Source organism: Emys orbicularis, chromosome 14, assembly GCF_028017835.1.
Source record: "Emys orbicularis isolate rEmyOrb1 chromosome 14, rEmyOrb1.hap1, whole genome shotgun sequence".
NCBI lineage: Eukaryota > Metazoa > Chordata > Testudines > Emydidae > Emys > Emys orbicularis.
Window position 1 is genome coordinate 19,935,853 of NC_088696.1, and position 19,399 is coordinate 19,955,251.

Consider the following 19,399-nt stretch of genomic DNA (forward strand, 5'->3'; position numbering starts at 1 on the left):
CAATAAAATAAGGGAAGGATCTTTTATATGCAAACCATGGTATCTATACTACAATTATAAACCCACAGCTGGCCCATGCCAGCTGACTCGGGCTCACAGGTCTTAGGCGAAGAAGCTGTTTAATTGCGGTATAGACATTCGAGCTTGGGTTGCAGCACAAGCTTTAGGACCCTCCCATCTCGCAGGGTCCTAGAGCCTGGGCTTCAGCCCAAGCCCAAACGTCTACACCACAATTAAACAACCCCTTAGTCCAAGACCTGCATGCCCGAGTCAGCTGGCATAAGCTGACATACCCACAGTGTTGGATTGTTGTTGTTTTTTAACTTCCCAATTGCCTTAGATTGTGAAAAGTACCTGCAGTATTCAGGATAATTTTCTAACTAGATGAATTCTGAAGACAGAGAGGTCACCTTATCTAAGTACCACCAGTGTTGCCCCAGTTTAGGAAGCTCTAGGAAAATCCCATTTTAATAGTAGGTATAAATGCTTTTATCCCTATTTTCTTATATTTATGGCCAGTTATATCTAATTCCCTTTTATGGTTTTTAATGGGAATTTACAAGGATTCATCTGTATTTTAGGTTTAGAGATAATTAAGTACCTCGCTGCTGGAAAGAAGAAATGTAGAGAGAATTGGCTCAAACCTAAAACAAGATTTGTGTACTAGTGCATATATTAAACTTCCTTTTATTTGGTTGTCACCCCAATAGGAATGATTACTGAGTCGTAAAGAAAGAAAATGTATTGCATTACATCTATTAAAGCATGTTTTATATGTAACAGTAATTAAAATATAATTGAAATCATGAGTTCTTCTAATTATTGGCTTTACATAATGCATATTTAAAGAGTGAGCATCTATAAATTTGTCCTTTATATATATTCAGAAATGGTTTGCTGGCAGCATTTTAATTAAAGATGGATTAGTTAAAATGCTGTTTAATCATTCTGTCATCAAAGGATTTAGACCTCATTAATTAGCTGTTGATAAATAGGTTTAAACTACAAAATTTAATTTAAAATATGCCAGTTGAGATCTAGAATTATTAGAGAAGAAATGGAGCAATGAGTCTTAAAAAATCTTATGCCATCTCTTTATATAATATTAGATTAAGTGTGAAATTATTAGACCATGATAGTACTTGCAATTTTGTATCACTGTTAATGCTTGTAACACAGTGGCTTTTACAGTTGGTTAAGAAGTCAAAATGAGATCCTTATTGTTGACCACTCTTTTCATAGTACAAAGACTACTATGCTATGTATTCTAAGTACAGTATTTATTTTGCGAAAGACTGAAAACTCTAAGGCTCATATGTCCAAGGAAAATGACCCATTACTGAAAATGGTTGTCAGCAGGGGTAGTGTTCCCCTAGAGTAGATTAGCCAAAACCATTTTCAAAGTAGTTCCAGAAGCCGAGAGAGATATGTGGTGGAATTTGGTATTGATCACTCTTCTGTAATGGCAAACACTTTTTAATCTCATTTATACTGACAGTTACAATGTTTTCAATAACAGTAGAAGGGAGGTTACCAATGAGGATAACCGTTGACAATGGTTGTCTTCACTGGATGACTTTCCATGAACGGGCAGTGCTTCAAAGGGGTCTGTCCTCCCCTCACTGTGCCACAATCTCACTGAGCTGAAACTGAAGTCCAGCTGAGTTTTCCAGCTTTCCCATTAGAAACCTGCCCCTCAAACTGAAACCTCCAAGGAGATTTGGAAGGTTTGTTGTTTTTGAAGTGAAACTGTTACAGATTGCAGTAAGAATCTGACACTTCCTCTGTGATTCATTAAGCACAGAACATGAGGTGATTGTTTAAAAACAATTCTATAAACAAAATGCTATCAAATAAGAGGTTTCAATTTCTTCCTGTTTTACAAGCGTCATTTCCAGATCCATGTTATGTTTTTAGAAACACAGGACCCTCATAGCATATGTTCTCTTCCAGATTCAGACTCTTACATTATAGTTGTAATAATGGATCTTTGATCCACGGCTTCACAAATTCTATATGAATGGAAAATAACAATGTACTGAGTAGCAATGAGATATTGTAAAAAGAACAGGAGTACTTGTGGCACCTTAGAGACTAACAAATTTATTTGAGCATAAGCTTTCGTGGGCTACAGCCCACTTCTTCGGATGCATAGAATGGAACATATATTGAGGAGATATATATACACATACAGAGAGCATGAAAAGGTGGGAGTTGTCTTACCAACTCTGAGAGGCCAATTAAGTAAGAGAAAAAAACTTTTTAAGTGATAATCAAGATAGCCCAGTTCAGACGGTTTGATAAGAAGTGTGAGAATACTTACATGGGGAGATAGATTCAATGTTTGTAATGGCTCAGCCATTCCCAGTCTCTATTCAAGCCTCAGTTGATTGTATCTAGTTTGCATATCAATTCGAGTTCAGCAGTTTCTTGTTGGAGTCTGTTTTTGAAGCTTTTCTGTTGCAAAATTGCCACCCTCAGGTCTGTTGTTGAGTGACCAGACAGGTTAAAGTGTTCTCCTACTGGTTTTTGAATGTTATGATTCCTAGTGTCAGATTTGTGTCCATTTATTCTTTTGTGTAGAGACTATCCGGTTTGTACATGGCAGAGGGGCATTACTGGCACATGATGGCATATATCACTTTGGTAGATGTATAGGTGAATGAACCCCTGATGGCATGGCTGATGTGATTAGGTCCTATGATGATGTCACTTGAATAGATATATGGACAGAGTTGGCATCGGGCTTTGTTGCAAGGATAGGTTCCTGGGTCAGTGTTTTTGTTCAGTGGTGTATGGTTGCTGGTGAGATATTGTGGTTCTGTTTGATAGGTAGGTCAGCTTCAGTTGTGCAGGCAAGACAGCAGCTGCTATAGAATCCTTGAGCACTATGCAACCCTCACAGGAAATGAAGAGGACATATTCTCCCACCCCAGACCTTTTTATTATAATAATGTTTCTGAAGAAGAACAAGTACCATGTGAGGTTATACTTTTCACATTCATTGTTTGCATTTCCAGGCTTTCACATACATAGTAAATGCTTAAGCTGAATCTCCATGAAAATGAATATTTGTCTAATATTGATAGTTGGGTGAAGGAAGTTTTCACAAAATTCATAATTCTATGAAACCTGCAGTACTTGGAGGAAAGTTAGAGAACTTCTTAAAAACCTTGGCTGTAATTGCATTTTCCCACCCCTCATACAGCTAAAAACAACAGGTTAAATTTAAACTCAAGAAGAGTTGTTAGGATGACCTCCATCAATATAATATGGTCAAACAAACAAAAAATTTAACTAGAAAATTTAAGTATAATCTGTCAAAATGCAATTAGCAAAAAATGGGATCTCTTTATCTCCCTCTTCTCACCCAAAATTTATTCATGCCTTGTGTGTTCCCAAATACCATTGGGAAATCCAGGAAGATGAGTAGTTTAATCAAAAAAGATCAAAGAAATATCAGCTAATGTCATCTCATCTATTCAGTTGTTCTTAACATAAGACAGACAATTTATAATTCCCAATTATCCAATTAATATGCTAATTACCCTTCACCTAAGTAACTCCATTCTTAAACTAAGAATATCATTTTCCTTCAATCATCGCAAATCATACATGACATTTGTGACAGTGCTGGATTTTGTATTATTTATGGACTTTCTGCTTGTTTCTTATTTCCAGGTGGTATTAATCCCTGGTGAAACAGATGTCATGGTATGCTTAGCTCCCTTGTGAACTTAAAAGCCCACAATCCTATTGTCTTGTATTCTGTTTTGCACCTGTCAGGCATTGTCATTCATAAATTACTTTTTTTTAAATCTTTTTGGTAATTTCATTTTTTGTTCCCGTCCTGAACTCTGGATGGGTATCCATTTGTTCTGGGGATAGAGTACAAGAAAGGTGGCACAACTTCTTGGAAAACCAACAGGAGACAATATTTGGAAGTAAAGCAGATGCTGTACGGAAATCTGTGCTGTAGAGTCATTTTGTTTCTTACTCTTGAAATTCACATCTTCAGTGCTTTTATAGTCCTCCTTTGGAATATATGTTCTCTTCATGGTTCATTTGACATGCAACCAGTTATATTTCATGCCTACTTACTAAGGTTCTAATTTTGGCACCTTTACTCAACTCAAGCATCCCCTTACACCTCAAACAGCCCCACTGAAATCAAGAATCAGTCCCTGAGTTTGACCAGTCCTTTTTTCTGCAAGTTTTCCAGGACATTAAAACATAGTCTGAGGAGCAATCTCTTACCTTTTTTTCTTGACTGGCACTAAAAATCTCAAAAGTGAGAGTGAAATTTAGAAATTTGTGCATGCATACACACCACCCCACTCAGGTCTTAAATTTATAAGAAGCTTTTTCATTAGAGGAAGTTCAACTTGCAAGTGATTGGATTTTAGAAATTAATCTGTAGTAATGTTAATAAAGTAAAGCTGTTATGTATAGTCCTTTTGCCGATGGGGTGGTAAGTTGTGTTCTGAGCAATTTCTGATGTCATGCAGGACACTGAAATAGTATTGCTTCATTCACAAAATTGTTGGGTATATTTGCCATGGAGCTATAGGATAAAGCTTCACTCTTCAGAATACAGTTAGTACTAATGTTACTTGTTCTTTCATCAGCCTTGAGCTCACTGTTTGAGCCCAGTGGACATGACGGTTTCTTTCTTTTAATTTCACTGACTATTTCTTCCAACTAGTTTAGGTATAACATTTTTGTATGAAAAAACTTCTGCGCACATAGTGTACAAAACTGAAAATGTACACCAGTGTATTAAAAGTTAAATGAGACTGAGTTTCAGTCAACTAAATCTGAGTAGCTAGTTAGCCCCAGATAACCAATAAGGTTCCCATCTTAACTTGGACAATTAAGAAAATTGCCCTTCACTTATGAAGCTTTCTGTTGCTAATTCTTGGTTATATATGCTGTTTATGCTAATATCTCAGGATAGAGAATGAAGTACTGTTCAAAAAAGTGTATGCACTCATTGATACTGATTATCTGCCAGACTTTAACTGGTGCTTTCATTTTTGTGTCCGCAATTCTGCATATTTATGGTGGTGAGTGCCTTAAAAATACTTTAGATACAATAGATAAATTGCACCCACTGGTAACTGTGGATGCAAAATTATAGACTATTTAGGCTTCTGTAAGCACCTTATCTGTGGGTGCAATCAGGTAGGTAAATGTCTAAATGATCAAAATTGTGGCTGCCAATTGCAGCACAAAAAAGGGAGACCAGTTTTGGAAAATCTGGCTGTGTGTGCTAGTTATACCATACGAAAGGTAAGGGTGCTTCATATTAATCCTTTGCAATTCAAGAATATTTCAGTGCACAGCTTCCACACTCCACCCATAAAACTGCCAACTCCACCCATAAGCATTTATTCTGAATTCTGTACAGAACTCACATTAGTTGTTTCTCTTTCCACTCTTTAGTTCAAAACCACCTGCTTGCATTTCAAAGGGAGTCTCAAGAGGATCTGTTCAAACAACAATAGTTTTGAAATGTGAAAAGGTTTTTTTATTAAGTGGCAATTTCCTCAAAGGTACACTGATTAATTATTGCATATCTGAAAGTCTTAAACCACACAGTGATAACTCATGTAACTATTTTAAGGTAAATATTTGGTTTTGGTACAAATATTTTAATGATGTATTAACCCCATGAGTATCTTCCTGGACCATTCAACATATTATGTGTTCTACAAAAAGGGGCATTTTTATGCCTGCGACACTATACTGCTACATCATCTAAAAATGAATTCCTAAACTACCACTGAGCAAGAGGTTTTGTTGAAATGACTCCAGAATCTGGAAGCAGCAAACCAGATTGTTCTGTGTTCTATTCCATCCTTCCAGGGAGCTCTTGGAGGGGAATGTTGAGTAGCTGTTTATTCACCCCAAGGTCACACTCGTACTCTGGTGCCTCTCCTGTCCAGGAGACACTGTAAGGTTCTTTGGACCATAGTGCCATGAGAAGGCTGATGACACTCTGCTTCATCTTGTTTTTTAAAGATGTGGATGATGCCATTTCTTTGTTTTCTGAGTGGCTGATTAAAACAGAGAACTGTGGGTTGGATGATTTAGTTTGGGATTGGTCCTGCTTTGAGCAGGGGGTTGGACTAGATGACCTCCTGAGGTCCCTTCCTACCCTTCCAAGATGTAGGGTGAAATCCTGGCCCCACTAAAATGGATGGGATTTTTGCCGTAACTTCAATGGGGACAGGATTTCACTCTCAGACTTGCAGCACTATTCTCCAGATTTGGTTCACCTGATGATTTCTTCACATTTCTGGCCAGACACCAGGAAGTTGTTTTGATTTCTTTAAATCTTTGCCTTCTACCAGCCTCTAAGGGCTGTATGCATCTGACATACAGGATAGGGGGAAAGGAGAGGGGCAGAAGGCTGGCAGCTAAGACTCCTCTCCCTTCTCTGAGTGACCACCCACTCCAGAGTGTCAGATCTATAGCAGTTACTAAAGGTTGGAAACCTGAGGGTAGAAAGGGATATTTTGGAGGGTGAATAGCAGAGGGAAGAAATATGGACAAAGAGGCTCAGTTAGTACTCATTTAAAGTAGGTGACAATTTAATTTTGGCGGGGAAGGGTGTGTGTTGGGGGGCGGATTGTGTGGGGGTTCTGTTTCGCTTATTTTGTACTTTTCCTTCCGAATAGAGAAAAGAATCTGGAGGGTAGGAAGTATTTGGGGCCAGGAGGAAAATGTCAGGCTTTTTAATTTCATGTACAAAACTGAAGAACTAAAACAAGGTTTAAGTTTATAATTTAAAGTTAAGCATATTTGTAAGCATTTGCATGATTGCAAAGGGAAAGTTGAGTACTCTTCCCTTTATCCCCCAAGTCCTAAAAACTTAGTACATGCTGAGGGCCATAACTCCAATTGTTCATGTCAAAATGGGGAAGGGAGAGGAAAATGTTTGGATATGTTGATATTGCCTGAAAAACCCATGGGAGTTGTCCATTGTACATAGCACAGAAGGTTGCGATAACATACCACTTGGAAGCTGAAAAGCAGTAGAAATGAATGAAATATGTGTGCATTGCAGTACAAGATCTGTGTATTTACTGAAGAATCACACTTAAGCCAATGCAGCATCATTGGTTTCTTTCATTTTGGATGAAAAATTTTCTCTGTACTTACCCAAGTGTGTTTATTCAATTGCAGCATTAAATAAACTATCTTGATGACTGAATCAGACTTTGGCTCAGTGGAAGTCAAGCATAAGAAGCACTGTCATGTATCTGTCACAATAATAGAAATTGGAGTTAAATTCTTGATAGAAAAAGTAACAAAGGGCTCTACTTTCTGCACTCTGTCCCCTATATTTTTTCTCTCTTCCATTCTATTTCTAACTAATTATAGTTGGTACCGATTTTTAGACTAGACTCAAAAGATTTTATTTTTTTGATGTGATTTAGAAGTAGAAGTAGTAGTTTCTTGGTCCAAAAATATCTAGTCTCAAAAGAGACTAGTTGAGATGTATAGCATACTGCTCTCTTCTACACATCCATTATCTGTTAAAAAGAACACCTTTGACAAGAATCATAAATAACATATTCTTTGTTCAGCTCACCCAACGTTCACTTCTTTCTAGGAAATAAATACTACACGTTACTGAATGTATGGGGATAGGTCGTATATTACGAAGAAGATGTCAAAAGAAGAGACAAGTGAAAAAAGTAGTTAATGAACATTGATAATACTCCTGGATTTTGCTCCTTTATTCCATGCATGCAGGGCCGGCTCCAGGCACCAGCTTAACAAGCAGGTGCTTGGGGCGGCCAAGGGAGAGGGGCGGCACCTGCGGCAATTCGGGGGCGGCAGGTCCCTCGCTCCCTCTAGGAGCGAAGGACCTGCCGCTGAACTGCCATCGCCGATCGCGGCTTTTTTTTTTTTTCCTTTCTTTCTTTTTTTTTTTTTTGCTTGGAGCGGCAGAAATGCTGGAGCCGGCCCTGCATGCATGCAAGCTATTAAGTGAAGCTATGTTAAAATTAAACTCGTACCTTATTTGGTTTCCTTTTTCCTGGTCAAGAGATCCCATTAGAATTGCCAGCGTGTAAGATACTGCATTAGAAACCCACCTAAGGATTGCCATAAAAACACAAACACAGCAAGTATAAAATATGCTAAGAGAGATTCTAGTCATTTGTTGACAGAAAAGATAATCCAAAGTAGATTTTACATTAAAATAGTTTGAAAAACCCTTAAAAAATCAGGTGGGTTTTTTTATTTTCTTACAATAAAATAAGGAGGTTTAACTTTACTTGTATGCAATAACCACTTAAGATATTGAAAATACCAGTATGTGCTTGTGGAAACTGAGGGAGTTGTGTATTATTTTTTATAAATATCAGATGCTCCTCAAGTTATCTGTTTGATATTAACCTATCTGAATGCCAGGAGTTAAATCAAACAAGGCTGTTAAGAGAGAAGCCAACAGGAAATGAAACAATGGCTAAGATAAGAGTCCTGAAGAAAATAATGGAAAAGCTGTTTATTGGAAAACTCCCCCTAAGGCACTATTCACCCTGTAGCTGTGACAGTGCTTCTCTGTTGTTTCCAGTGGCTCAAAACCCAACATTTCTGGGAGGTAAATTTTCTTGTCCCTTAAATTAGCAATGTCAATAAAATAATCAAGAATAGGCATAGCTGTGGGAATAAGATGACCTGATGCTTTAGATTTAAGAAAGAGTAAGCTCATACTTTAGATTTTCTTTAGCTGTAATAAAATAGGGGCTAACGTTTGCCCTTTTTTAAATCAGTGACAGAGAGGTCGGTTTTTAAAATTATCCTTAAACTCCAGAAGACACGCTTTCAGTCAGTTATAATAATTTTTAAAAGCTGAATTTTGAATGAAAACTACCTGATGGTATTTGCTCTTTTAAAAAATAAATTTTCGTTTCAAAGCAGTAAAAAGAACATAGAAGTTCAAACAGAACTATGTGGATAAACAGGGTAACATCTGACGTAAATAGACCAATGACTGATCTGTATACACCATGAAGATATATAGTGTGCAGGGTGACAAAAAATACATTTACCCTAAAGGGGAAATACTGTCTATGAAACTTAAAAGGGGAGGGGAAAAAAGACGTGCCAACTGCTTGCACCTGTGATGCATGCATTAGAAATTCTTAGACAGATGATCCAGATCCAACATAAAACCATATTAAACATACATAGCAGCTGGTCAAAAAAGCGGCCAGCCTAAATGCCAGACACAGTGTTTCCAATATAGCTGCATATGGATTTCCAGATTTAGGCCTTGTCTACACTAAAGGGAAAAGTCGATCTAAGCTACGCAATTTGAGTTACGTGAATAGCGTAACTCAAATTGACATAGTTTAGATCTACTTACTGTGGGATCCACACTACACGATGTTGACGGGAGCCGCTCTCCCGTCGACTCTCCTTACTCTTCTCGGTCAGGTGGAGTACAGGAGTCGACGGGAGAGCGATCGGTGGTCGATTTAGCGGGTCTTCACTAGACCCGCTAAATCGACTACCGATGCATTGATAGCCACAGCGTTGAGCCTCCGGTAAGTGTAGACAAGCCCTAAGTCATATGTCCAACTTGCAGTATTTCGCTCCCTTAACTTTTGCATTGCACTTGGAGAATGCCATGAAGATCCATCAAATGTATTACTCAGAAAAATATATTCTGTTTCATATAACTATAAGCTGCATTGTTCAATGCAAAATTCTTACAGAAACTACAGCACATGGGGTGAAATTTTGGCTCAAACTCCCATTGACTGTAATGGAGCCAGACTGATAGAGGCCACTTTTAAGATGCTGGACATACAGTTGTTAACTTGAAAAAGCCAGCATTTGCCAGCAGTAGTATCTGAAATGCTACAGTTATATCTTGTACTTGCAATAAGAAATAACTGTGGAAATTCAGGTGCCACTGTTGGCAGATGTTGACTTTTTTTTTATGGCAACCACGTTAGCACATAATTTATAATGAATCACGTGACTGAGAAAGTAACTATACAATAATGTGAATAATTTTACTCCTGTCTCTAGTGGAAAACACATTACCCAGTAAAGATATACTATCCCTGGCACAATCACATTAACAATGCCTTTTTAGTTTTTCTTTTTTAAAAGAAATCCATAACATGTGAAACAACCAATGTAACCATTTTTGGAAAAAGGAAATGGAAAGTTCAGACAATAGGTAGATTATATGTAGCATCTCTTAACTTATTTTACTACCTTTTATTGCTGAACTGGGAATGCAGCAAAAGGTAACGGTTATATTACTGTATGAAGTTTCATACAAGTCCCAGCTTTATGAATATGTGGTCATTTGTCACACGGAAAAATAAGCCCTGCTATCTTTATATCATCTAAGATAGAAGGAAGTTTACAGCTTTCATTATTTCATTTTTAAAGCACTTTAGAAGGTTACTGAAAGCTTCGGAGAAAAGGAAATATTTCACTCAGTCACTTAAATACTATGTAGGGGTTTATAAAAATAACACTGAAAGCTACTTAAATAAGCATTACTATACATACATACAAATATAAGATGGAACTGGGCAAAATGTTTGGGTGCATGTTACAATGCATGTAATAATAGACTTCTATATGCAAATGTGTTATGGAGACAGAAACCTAGAATTTGCAAATGGAAAGAAACATAGGTCCATAAAGTGAAGTGATAGTGGAAACTGAATATGTGTGACTGCCAAATGGAAGATGGATAACATCCAGTTGCGAAAGTTAGTAGGGCTCTTGTTATCCCATCTCTTAATTTCAGAGTATCTCCCAGACTCCTGTATTGTTATCCTCTCCTTCTGACTTTCTCTTTGCACACTTCTAAATTTCCAGAGAGATCCAAAACTAGTAAATTCATTGTAATTAGAGATGAGGAAAAATCCTATAAAATCCATCTCCCTGAAAAGTCAGGATTTAGTCCTTAGAGATATGGTTCTGTTTTCATTTCCTTTATGTGTGCATAATTTGGGGGGGGTTGGTGTGTATCTTTTCAATTCATTATCCCTTTGGGAAGTTTTGAAATATATTTTGACTCTATGGTTGTTTAAGTAATACTCTTAATGTCCTTCAAAGAATGAACATTGTGTTCTGTGGACTGCTATTACAAAAGGACAAAATCATAACGTCTCTGAAGTTTGAATGACACCATTATCACTCTGTGTTAATGAAATGATTTTGGTATTACAACAAATGAGTTTTCCGAATCCATTCAATATTAAAGAGAATTGGATTGTAATTAGAGCATATTTCACAAAGAATAAAAGGGTCCATGATATGTGCTTAGCTCTTATAGCACCTAATCCTGTAGTGATTGTGCTGTGGGCACATCTGCCCTCATGTGCAAAGGACTTTTATAGCGCAGTATTTGTGAAGATGAAAATTCTTTTGTGCTTTCAAGGCTAAATAGCTCCCCCAGGAGGACAGTGCTGCAAAGAGAATAAACTTCCAGAATTATTTTTATATATATATATAAAGCAAGCACTTTTGTAATATTTCCTTATCTGGCTCTTATTCACTACAGTATAGTCTTGGTGTTGAGATCCAGATCTTTATTTCATTGCTCACATTTGAATGGTAAGCTAACTGAGGTATTTAAGCACCTTAAGTGAAAATAAGTAGTTTCATGTTTTCAGTGTGTAATAGAACACACACTTTTTTCCTGTTACGCTTACTGTGGATTGTAGTACTGTACTAGTAAAATGTGGGAAAATAAAGTCTTTTTATCTAGAGAACAGGTGCGGCATGGGCAGCTATCCGGCAGGTTCCCACGCACATTGCTAGTTTGCATCAACCTGCACTAGCGGGGACCACCTGTAGGTGTCAGAGCCAATTCAGTGGTGTGCAAACCTGAAACTCTGAAATTTCGAAAAGGCTTGGGCTAGCCTTGGATCATCTTTCCCAGTGGGACCCCTCAGTCCACTCCAGAAAAGACTCCTTTACCTTTGTTTAGGTAGGCCTCTGTTTGTGGAGAGAGCCAGCCTATCTGGGGAGTTGCATTTCCTTTTTGAAAAATATTAAGGTAGGGGTTTGCAACAAATGTGGATTGTATTTGTAGTTGGTGTTTCAGATATGCCAGAAGGAGGTATTTTATTCAACTCTGTAATCTTAGACCCAGGCAGTTTAACAATTGTTTTTAGCCTTTGATCCATTAACTATTTATTAGCTAATTGGTTCTAAGGTCAGGTAAACCAGTGTATTCCAAAGTTGTTTTACTGTGCTGAGTTAGTAAGGAAAGCAATTTACCATTCTTCAGAAATTAAACATGCTTCATTGCAGTTTTTCTGTTGCAAAGTTTCATACCAGGCTTGATGACAGGTACATGATGAAAAATACACAAACTGGCTGAGATGAGAGAATGTAGGTTAATTTGATTGTTAAATTGAGCAGAAATTCAGAGAGATATTTGTCAGGTAGTAGGGGGACTTGCACACACAAGTCTCGCTTCAGTGCAATCTTGCTTGCTTTCTTTCTTTGTGTTGTTTCCGAATAAATTATTAATTACTGATTTTTTTTTTTTTTTATTTGCAGCCTGTTTCAGCATTATTGCTATACTCGCGGTGGCATGCGCCATACTTCTTACACTTGTATCTGTGGCAGGTAAGATCTTTTTGTGTACTTCCGTAATATTTATTATCAAGATCCCATTGGAAGTGTGTAAAATTATTTTTACCATATATGTTTGGAAACAAGTAAAGTGAGCTTTAAAGTTTTGTTACTGAGAAAACAACGGGGAGATGGCTAGCACTGTGTAAACTAGATAGGTTACAGATTCTGCTGCACTCAGGAGATTACATGATTGCTAATATTGCCAGTATCACATTTATGCTCACTTCTGTGACCAATAGGTTTTTTTAATGAAACAGCATATGAAGAAAGACTTAATATTTTCTCTTTGTAGCTAAAAAAAAAAAAAAAAAAGTACTTTCTCTGAAACATTCTTTCTTTAAAAAAAGGCTTTCATATCATTTTCAAAATTCCTGGTCTCTGAATTTATTATACACTGCAAATAAACTAATCTTTTAAGGAAATTTTGCTCCATTTCTCTTTGCTTGCTGAACATCTGCTGTTGAAATTATTTTTTTGTTAATATTGCTAAAATATAATTTGTAATTCTATAAACATAAATTTTTAATATGTAGAACTAGAAGAGAAAATAGTAAATATTTTACTACAGGGATGTAAAACTCATTCTGTGAAGAGGGTTTAACTGCATTTTTCAGTGTGATCCATGGCCAGATTTTCAAAATTAGAGCCATATGGTACCTTCAGTCCACAACAGATCTCCCACTGATTACAATGAAAGGGTTGCTGTATCAAATAGTATAAAATGGCCTTTATGCTGTATAGTAAGCTAAACTTTAGGTTCATAAAGTTGTTGTTGCATTCAGTATCACTCGTGGGCAAAAATGATAAAGGGCACTTTTAGGATCCCTGTTTTTTTCTGCCATTTGCAGAAAATGCTCAGTTCCTTTTTTGTAAATGCATTTACTCTCTTTGCATGTAAAATTATAGTAATTGCATATGCAATTTTGGTACTGAATTGTGCACCTAATTTGTTTGAAAACTTGCCCCTTATTCTCATTTGACTTGAGAGTTCTTGCTCTTTTCCTGGGAGGTCAACAGTTGATTTTCAGTCACTAGTCTGATTACCTTAGTCGTGGTTTCCCACTTAATAGGATGGACTTTGTAAAGGTGGTCATCTTCCTGGTGAAAAGAGCAATGAAATAAGCCAAATTTTTCAGGGCCAACATACTAGGCAGATCGAACCTGCCAGTTGAATGTTGAAGGCCTCTCACAGTCCTAGTGTGACTACCTGGAGAAAATACTGAAAATGACCAACATCGATGGCCTTGTCTTCCAGGCGATCCGTGTTGCAAATGAAGAAAAAGTCCATTAATACAAAATCAATGGCTATACATTCATAGCCAGCAATTACCATACAAAATACTGGCTGGCAATTTATATAAAGCAGGAGATCAACTAATATGTGGTTCTACTTCCTATAACACACAAAAGAAACAACTATAATCTCCATGTGCATCGGCAAGCTAACCATCATTCATGTATATAAACCAACTGGTGCACAGTGGCCTCAACCAGCAATACAGAATGCATAGGATCCTGCTGTATTTGTGCATGACTTTAATAGTCACCACATACAATGGGGCTATGCAGCAAGCAACATTGCAGGTGAAGAACTGACACACTGCATGTTGGCAAATGATATGTTCCTCCTTTTTGATGCAGAACAGCGCATCACTTTCCTTTCTGTAAGATGGGACAGAGGATACTGCCCTGATCTGATGTTTATCTCTAAAGATGATACAGGCACACCAATACCCATATCGTGGATCATCCTTGATAACTTCCCAAACAGCCAGCACAGACCAGTACTGACCAATATTGGCATTCAAATCCCAGTTCTCTACTCAAGATTGGCGCAGCTCTGGAACATCAAAAAAAAGTAGATTTGGCCATTTTCACTAGGACTGTGAACAACACAATCTCCTGTGCTCCCCCTGCACCAAAGATGTTTGACTGTTTTACTTCACTCCTAATCTCCGTTGCAAAGAAGAACACATGCCTGGGACACAGGTCATCATACATTCCATGCTGAACTTCAGAGAGCCAAGAGCTCCTCCACAAATATGACAAATATAGAAAGACAGACACTGGAAAAGCCCTCCTGTCGTCAAATGGATGCAGCAAGGGGGAAATGGTGGCATGAATGTGTAGAACGTCTAAACTTCACACACTGGAGCAGATGCGCCTGGAACCTGCTGACACACCTGGGGACTGCAAATCCCACATATGCCACTAGCCTGCAGGTGAAAGCCAGTGCCATCACTGCTAAAATTTAGTGGACATCAAAACAGCCTGTGAACAAACCGTATCGGAGACAAGTCCAGCATCAACTTTGGCAGGTGATGTCCACGTGCATTTCATCGTCCCAGTGGTCTGGACACAAGTAAGAAGATGGATGCCACCATTGCCGCCACAAAATTGGGAAAAGATGGTATCTATCCTGAGTTCATATGTAACCTGGGTCCACTTGCATGGAAATGGATGGTGCAGCTTTTCACCAACATCCTGCAGACCAATGAAATCCCCTGTGTGTGGAGAGAAGCCAAGGTCATTGCACTCTTAGAGCCTAGAAAACCTACAGATCACCTTCTAATTATAGACCAATCTCCGTCTTGAGCATCAACTACAAGGTGATGGAGCATATGATTCTGAACCAAATCGGGCCCACTGTGGACACCAGCCTATCCAAGGAGCAAGTTGGTTTTTGACTGCATGGAAGTTGCTGCAACCAAAGTGATCCTCTATGCCAAAGGGATCCCCTATGTGTGGATTTTCAGGCTGTTGAACACCATGTTTAGTGAACACCATGTTTAGGGTGTGCATGTACATCAGAGCATAGGTGCCGACTCCATGGGTGCTCCGGGGCTGGAGCACCCAAGGAAAAAAATAGTGGGTGCTCAGCACCCACTGGCAGGCCCTGTCAATCAGCTCCTCCCCCACCCCACCCACAGCATCTCCTGCCCACTACTGATCAGCTGTTCAGCGGTGGGCAGGAGGCTCTGTGGGGGAGGGAGAGGAGTGGGGGCAGGAAGAGGCAGAGTGAGCGTGGAGCACACTCAGGGGAGGGGGATCCTCTTTATGAATTAAATTAATATTAGACTTTTAACTGTAGAAGGTAATAATAAGCATGCTTTCTCAGATATTAGGAAGCTTCTTACAAAATAGACATTTACGATATTCAACAAATAAGTAGCTTGTAAAGATGACTCTTTGGGATAATTGGATTGTACAAAAATCAAACTATTGGAGCTGTGTATTAAAGCCTGTTACTGTATTAGTGCTGAGTCGAGTAGCTTCAAGTTTTGTAGCTCTAAACATTAATGAATACTTATATAACTGAATCTGTTCTTTGAGATACAAGCCCTGTTCTAGTTTCTATAGAGAAATAGTGTTTGGAAATAAACACAAGTTTGCTGTTGAGTTAAATAAAAAGTATACAGACATGTTCAATTAATATCTACTAAATTCTGGCTGGATTTTCAAAATAGGAATGACTTCACTAATTCATTCATGCTTCCCCCCCCCTTTTTTTCAAATTACCGCTTTCCTTTCTGAAGAAATAAAGGTATCTGAAAGTTCTGAGTGCTAGTAACTAAATGGGTTTTTATTAAACAAATCACAAAAGAAAAAGAAATCAAGAGCAATCAATGCTGCAATTCAGTACAGAAATAAATAACTTTGCATGAATTTTCAGTGTAAGCACTCAAAGTTGTTGCTCATCATCATCTCAGGATGGTAAATCAACATGTCAAAGACAGTACAAAGATTTCAATGTTTTGTAGGTAACTGAATAGGAGTAAATATTTCAGTTTACATCTTTACATACAGATTAGTCACCTTTAAAAATCAGTAAACTTTACTGCTAACTATTATTATGGCTGAATGCACACTTGGGTATCAGATTGCACCTTGAAGATCTTTAGGTAATTTCAACCAAGACTGTTATCACTTTAAAAGTAATGTTAAATGTAGATGTGCATAAATGCAATTAAATAAGAATACCAGTATTTGGTTATTGTGGCAGGATGGACTAGGTCCGGAGGCCCTACTGGAGGCCTCTTGGCTCTGCATCAGCCTGCCTGAGAATATAGCAGAGAGAAGTCCTCCAGGCAGCCTAGAGTGGCTGCAGAAGAATGGCCAATCAGAGGGGCTGATGGAGCGACCAATCTGGGGCCAGAAGAGCCCTATGTAAGACAAGCAGCAGAGCAGAGAAGTTCAGTTGCTGTGTGGAGCTCGAGGAGTGAAGACTGGCTGGCTGAAAGAGCAGCAGTACCAAGGACAGCTCACTGTGGAGCACTCACTGCAGACAGGACTGAAGCCCAGAGAAGGCTGCTGAAGACCAGATGCCTGGCTGGCAGGAAGAGCAGTGCAGGCAGGCTGAAGCCCAGGGGGACCGAGCACAGAACCTGGCCTGGCCAGAGAGGTATCGAGGTGGGCCCTGCTGGGTTGGTTGAAGACTGAGCCCAGGAAGGACGGCTGAAACACCACCAACTGCGGGTACCGACATAGGCCCTGGCTGGGTGGTTGAAGAAGGCAGTGCCTCTGGGAAGAAGCTGAAGAGCTACAGCCCCATACCAGGGCCATGATAAGAACTCGGGATTGTATACTCTGGAAGGAGGGACAGTGTATGCAGCTCGGCCGGAGGGCTGAGTCGCTGAAGATCCACCAAGAGAACTATCAGCCGGGAGGGTGCTCGTGAGAGGCGGGTGCCACCCCAATATAAGAACTAAAACCAAAAGCAGGATCACACCTGCTCGTGAGAGGCTGGTGCCACCCTGAAAAAAGACTGTGATTACAGGTATATCAGCCAGAGAAAAGGGGGCACCCATGCAAGGTGCGTGCCAACCCTGTTACAGTTATTGATAATTAAATGTGTATATTCAGATATACCTGGCACTTATATAGCACTTTACTACTTCAAAGCACTGTGTAAACATTAACTAATTATCCTTTTCAGTACCCCTGGGAGATAAGCAAGTAGCCATTTTTGCATTGGAGAAAACTGAGAAGTTAAGTGACTTGCCCAGTGTCACACAGTGAATCAGCCAGAACTGGTACTCAGGAGCTCCTTCCTCCCAGGCCCAGTCCTTTCAGACCACAGTGTCACTCTGTCAAAGATTAAAGCAACCACCTCACAGCCGCATATGCTTTTTAAAATGAACACTGCAAATAAAGAAAGGTATCCTTGTAGCCGTGTTGATCCCAGGATATTAGAGAGACATGATGGGTGAAGCAATAACTTTTATTAGACCAACTTCTGCTGGTGAATGAGACAAGGTTTCGAGCTACACACACAGGACCTGAAGAAGACCTCTATCTCAAAAGCTTATCTCTTTCACCAACAGAAGTTGGTCCAATAAAAGATATTACCTTGTCTACCTTACTTTGCTTTATAACAGTTGCCCAAAATAATGTCATAAGAAATTTAAAAACATACATTGAAATGATATATTAAGCATTTTAGTAAAAGCATGAGATATTGCAAGAATGAAAAAGCAGCATTAGAGAATCACAGCTCTGCAATCTCTCACCTGAACTTGGAAACTTCTCTAGGATATCCAAAATATTATATACTTTTATTGTATACATTTCTTCCAATATTACTGGACACAGTACTAAGCAATGGTATATACAGGGCAGAGTACCCAGATCCTGAGCTAGGAGTAGAAGAATCATGAGATTCCATCCTGAGATGGGTAAGGGCTGGAGGTTGAACACCTTAGGGGATACACTCTGAGAGACCAGAAAGATTGATTAAGGTGCACTACAAGAGCTCTAGTCTCTTACTTCACAGGTGTGATCAGCAGCTATTTGGCAGCTGTTACCTCAGATATGGGTGTTTCTCAGGTACTAGTTTCCTCCGTTGGTTATCTCAGCTCCCCACATCAAATGATTCTAGTTATATAAGAATAGGTAAGTAAAACGGCTCTTTGTATCTGTGGGCCTTTATAAATCCTCTTGAGTCAGGTTAGTAGAGTTAATAACTCTCTCAGCTCCTTTCTTTTAATTATAATAAAAAATATTTCCAGTCTCTCTCAGATCCAGAAGTGTAGAGAAGCTGCTTAATGCTCCCGTTTGGATTAAAATTATTCTTTCTAAATCTCAGAGGAAGTAGCTTGCTGTTGTAGTTTATGGTATCTTAATTTTAATTCAGGTTTTCCTGATATACAGCTAATTGTTAGTTTCAAATTGTCTGTTGCTATAGTTTTTCCCTTTTAATTGCTGCTGTTATTACACTCTTTTAATTGCTGCTATTACATTCCACGTCTCTTACTTCTGCTTATTTTTCTTTTCACAGTCCTTTCTGACTGACAATATGTTCTGAACTTTTCTGACTCCTGCGGTTTGTATTCTGTCAGTGGCATGAATTTACCAAGTTATCCGGTCTTTTCCGATTCTTCAGATTAGTAACAATTTGGAAAAATTGTTAAAGGAGTTAAAATAGAGGCAAAACATCCTCTGGCAAAACTTTTAAATTTGGATGCCTAAAGATAGGCATCTAGATCCATATTAAGGTACATAAATATGTGTCATGATTTTCAGAGGTTTTGAACATCATATGAAGTCAGTAGAGTGACAGGTGCTCAGCACCTCTGAAGTTTTAGGATACTTAAATATAGATTTGTCACGTACCATTTTAAAACCTTTGCTCTCTGGAAGCAAAGTAATTTGTTTCTAAATTAAGGATTGTGTATACCACCAGTGACTAATACTAGCAAATCGTAGACCAGTCTGATTTAAAATCCAGACTTTATTTTTGAAAGTTGCTTTGAAGTCAGCC

General features: G+C 38.5%; 1 protein-coding gene across 2 annotated transcripts in view; it reads left to right on the forward strand.

Annotated features, from left to right (window-relative positions):
• PEPD (peptidase D) overlaps positions 1-19,399 on the forward strand; it is a 220,681-nt gene that overhangs the window by 124,237 nt on the left and 77,045 nt on the right. For both annotated transcript variants that reach the window (XM_065416423.1, XM_065416424.1), the window contains one exon: positions 12,562-12,630. In XM_065416423.1, coding sequence (XP_065272495.1) covers positions 12,562-12,630 — 69 coding nt within the window. The remainder of the gene's footprint in view (positions 1-12,561; positions 12,631-19,399) is intronic.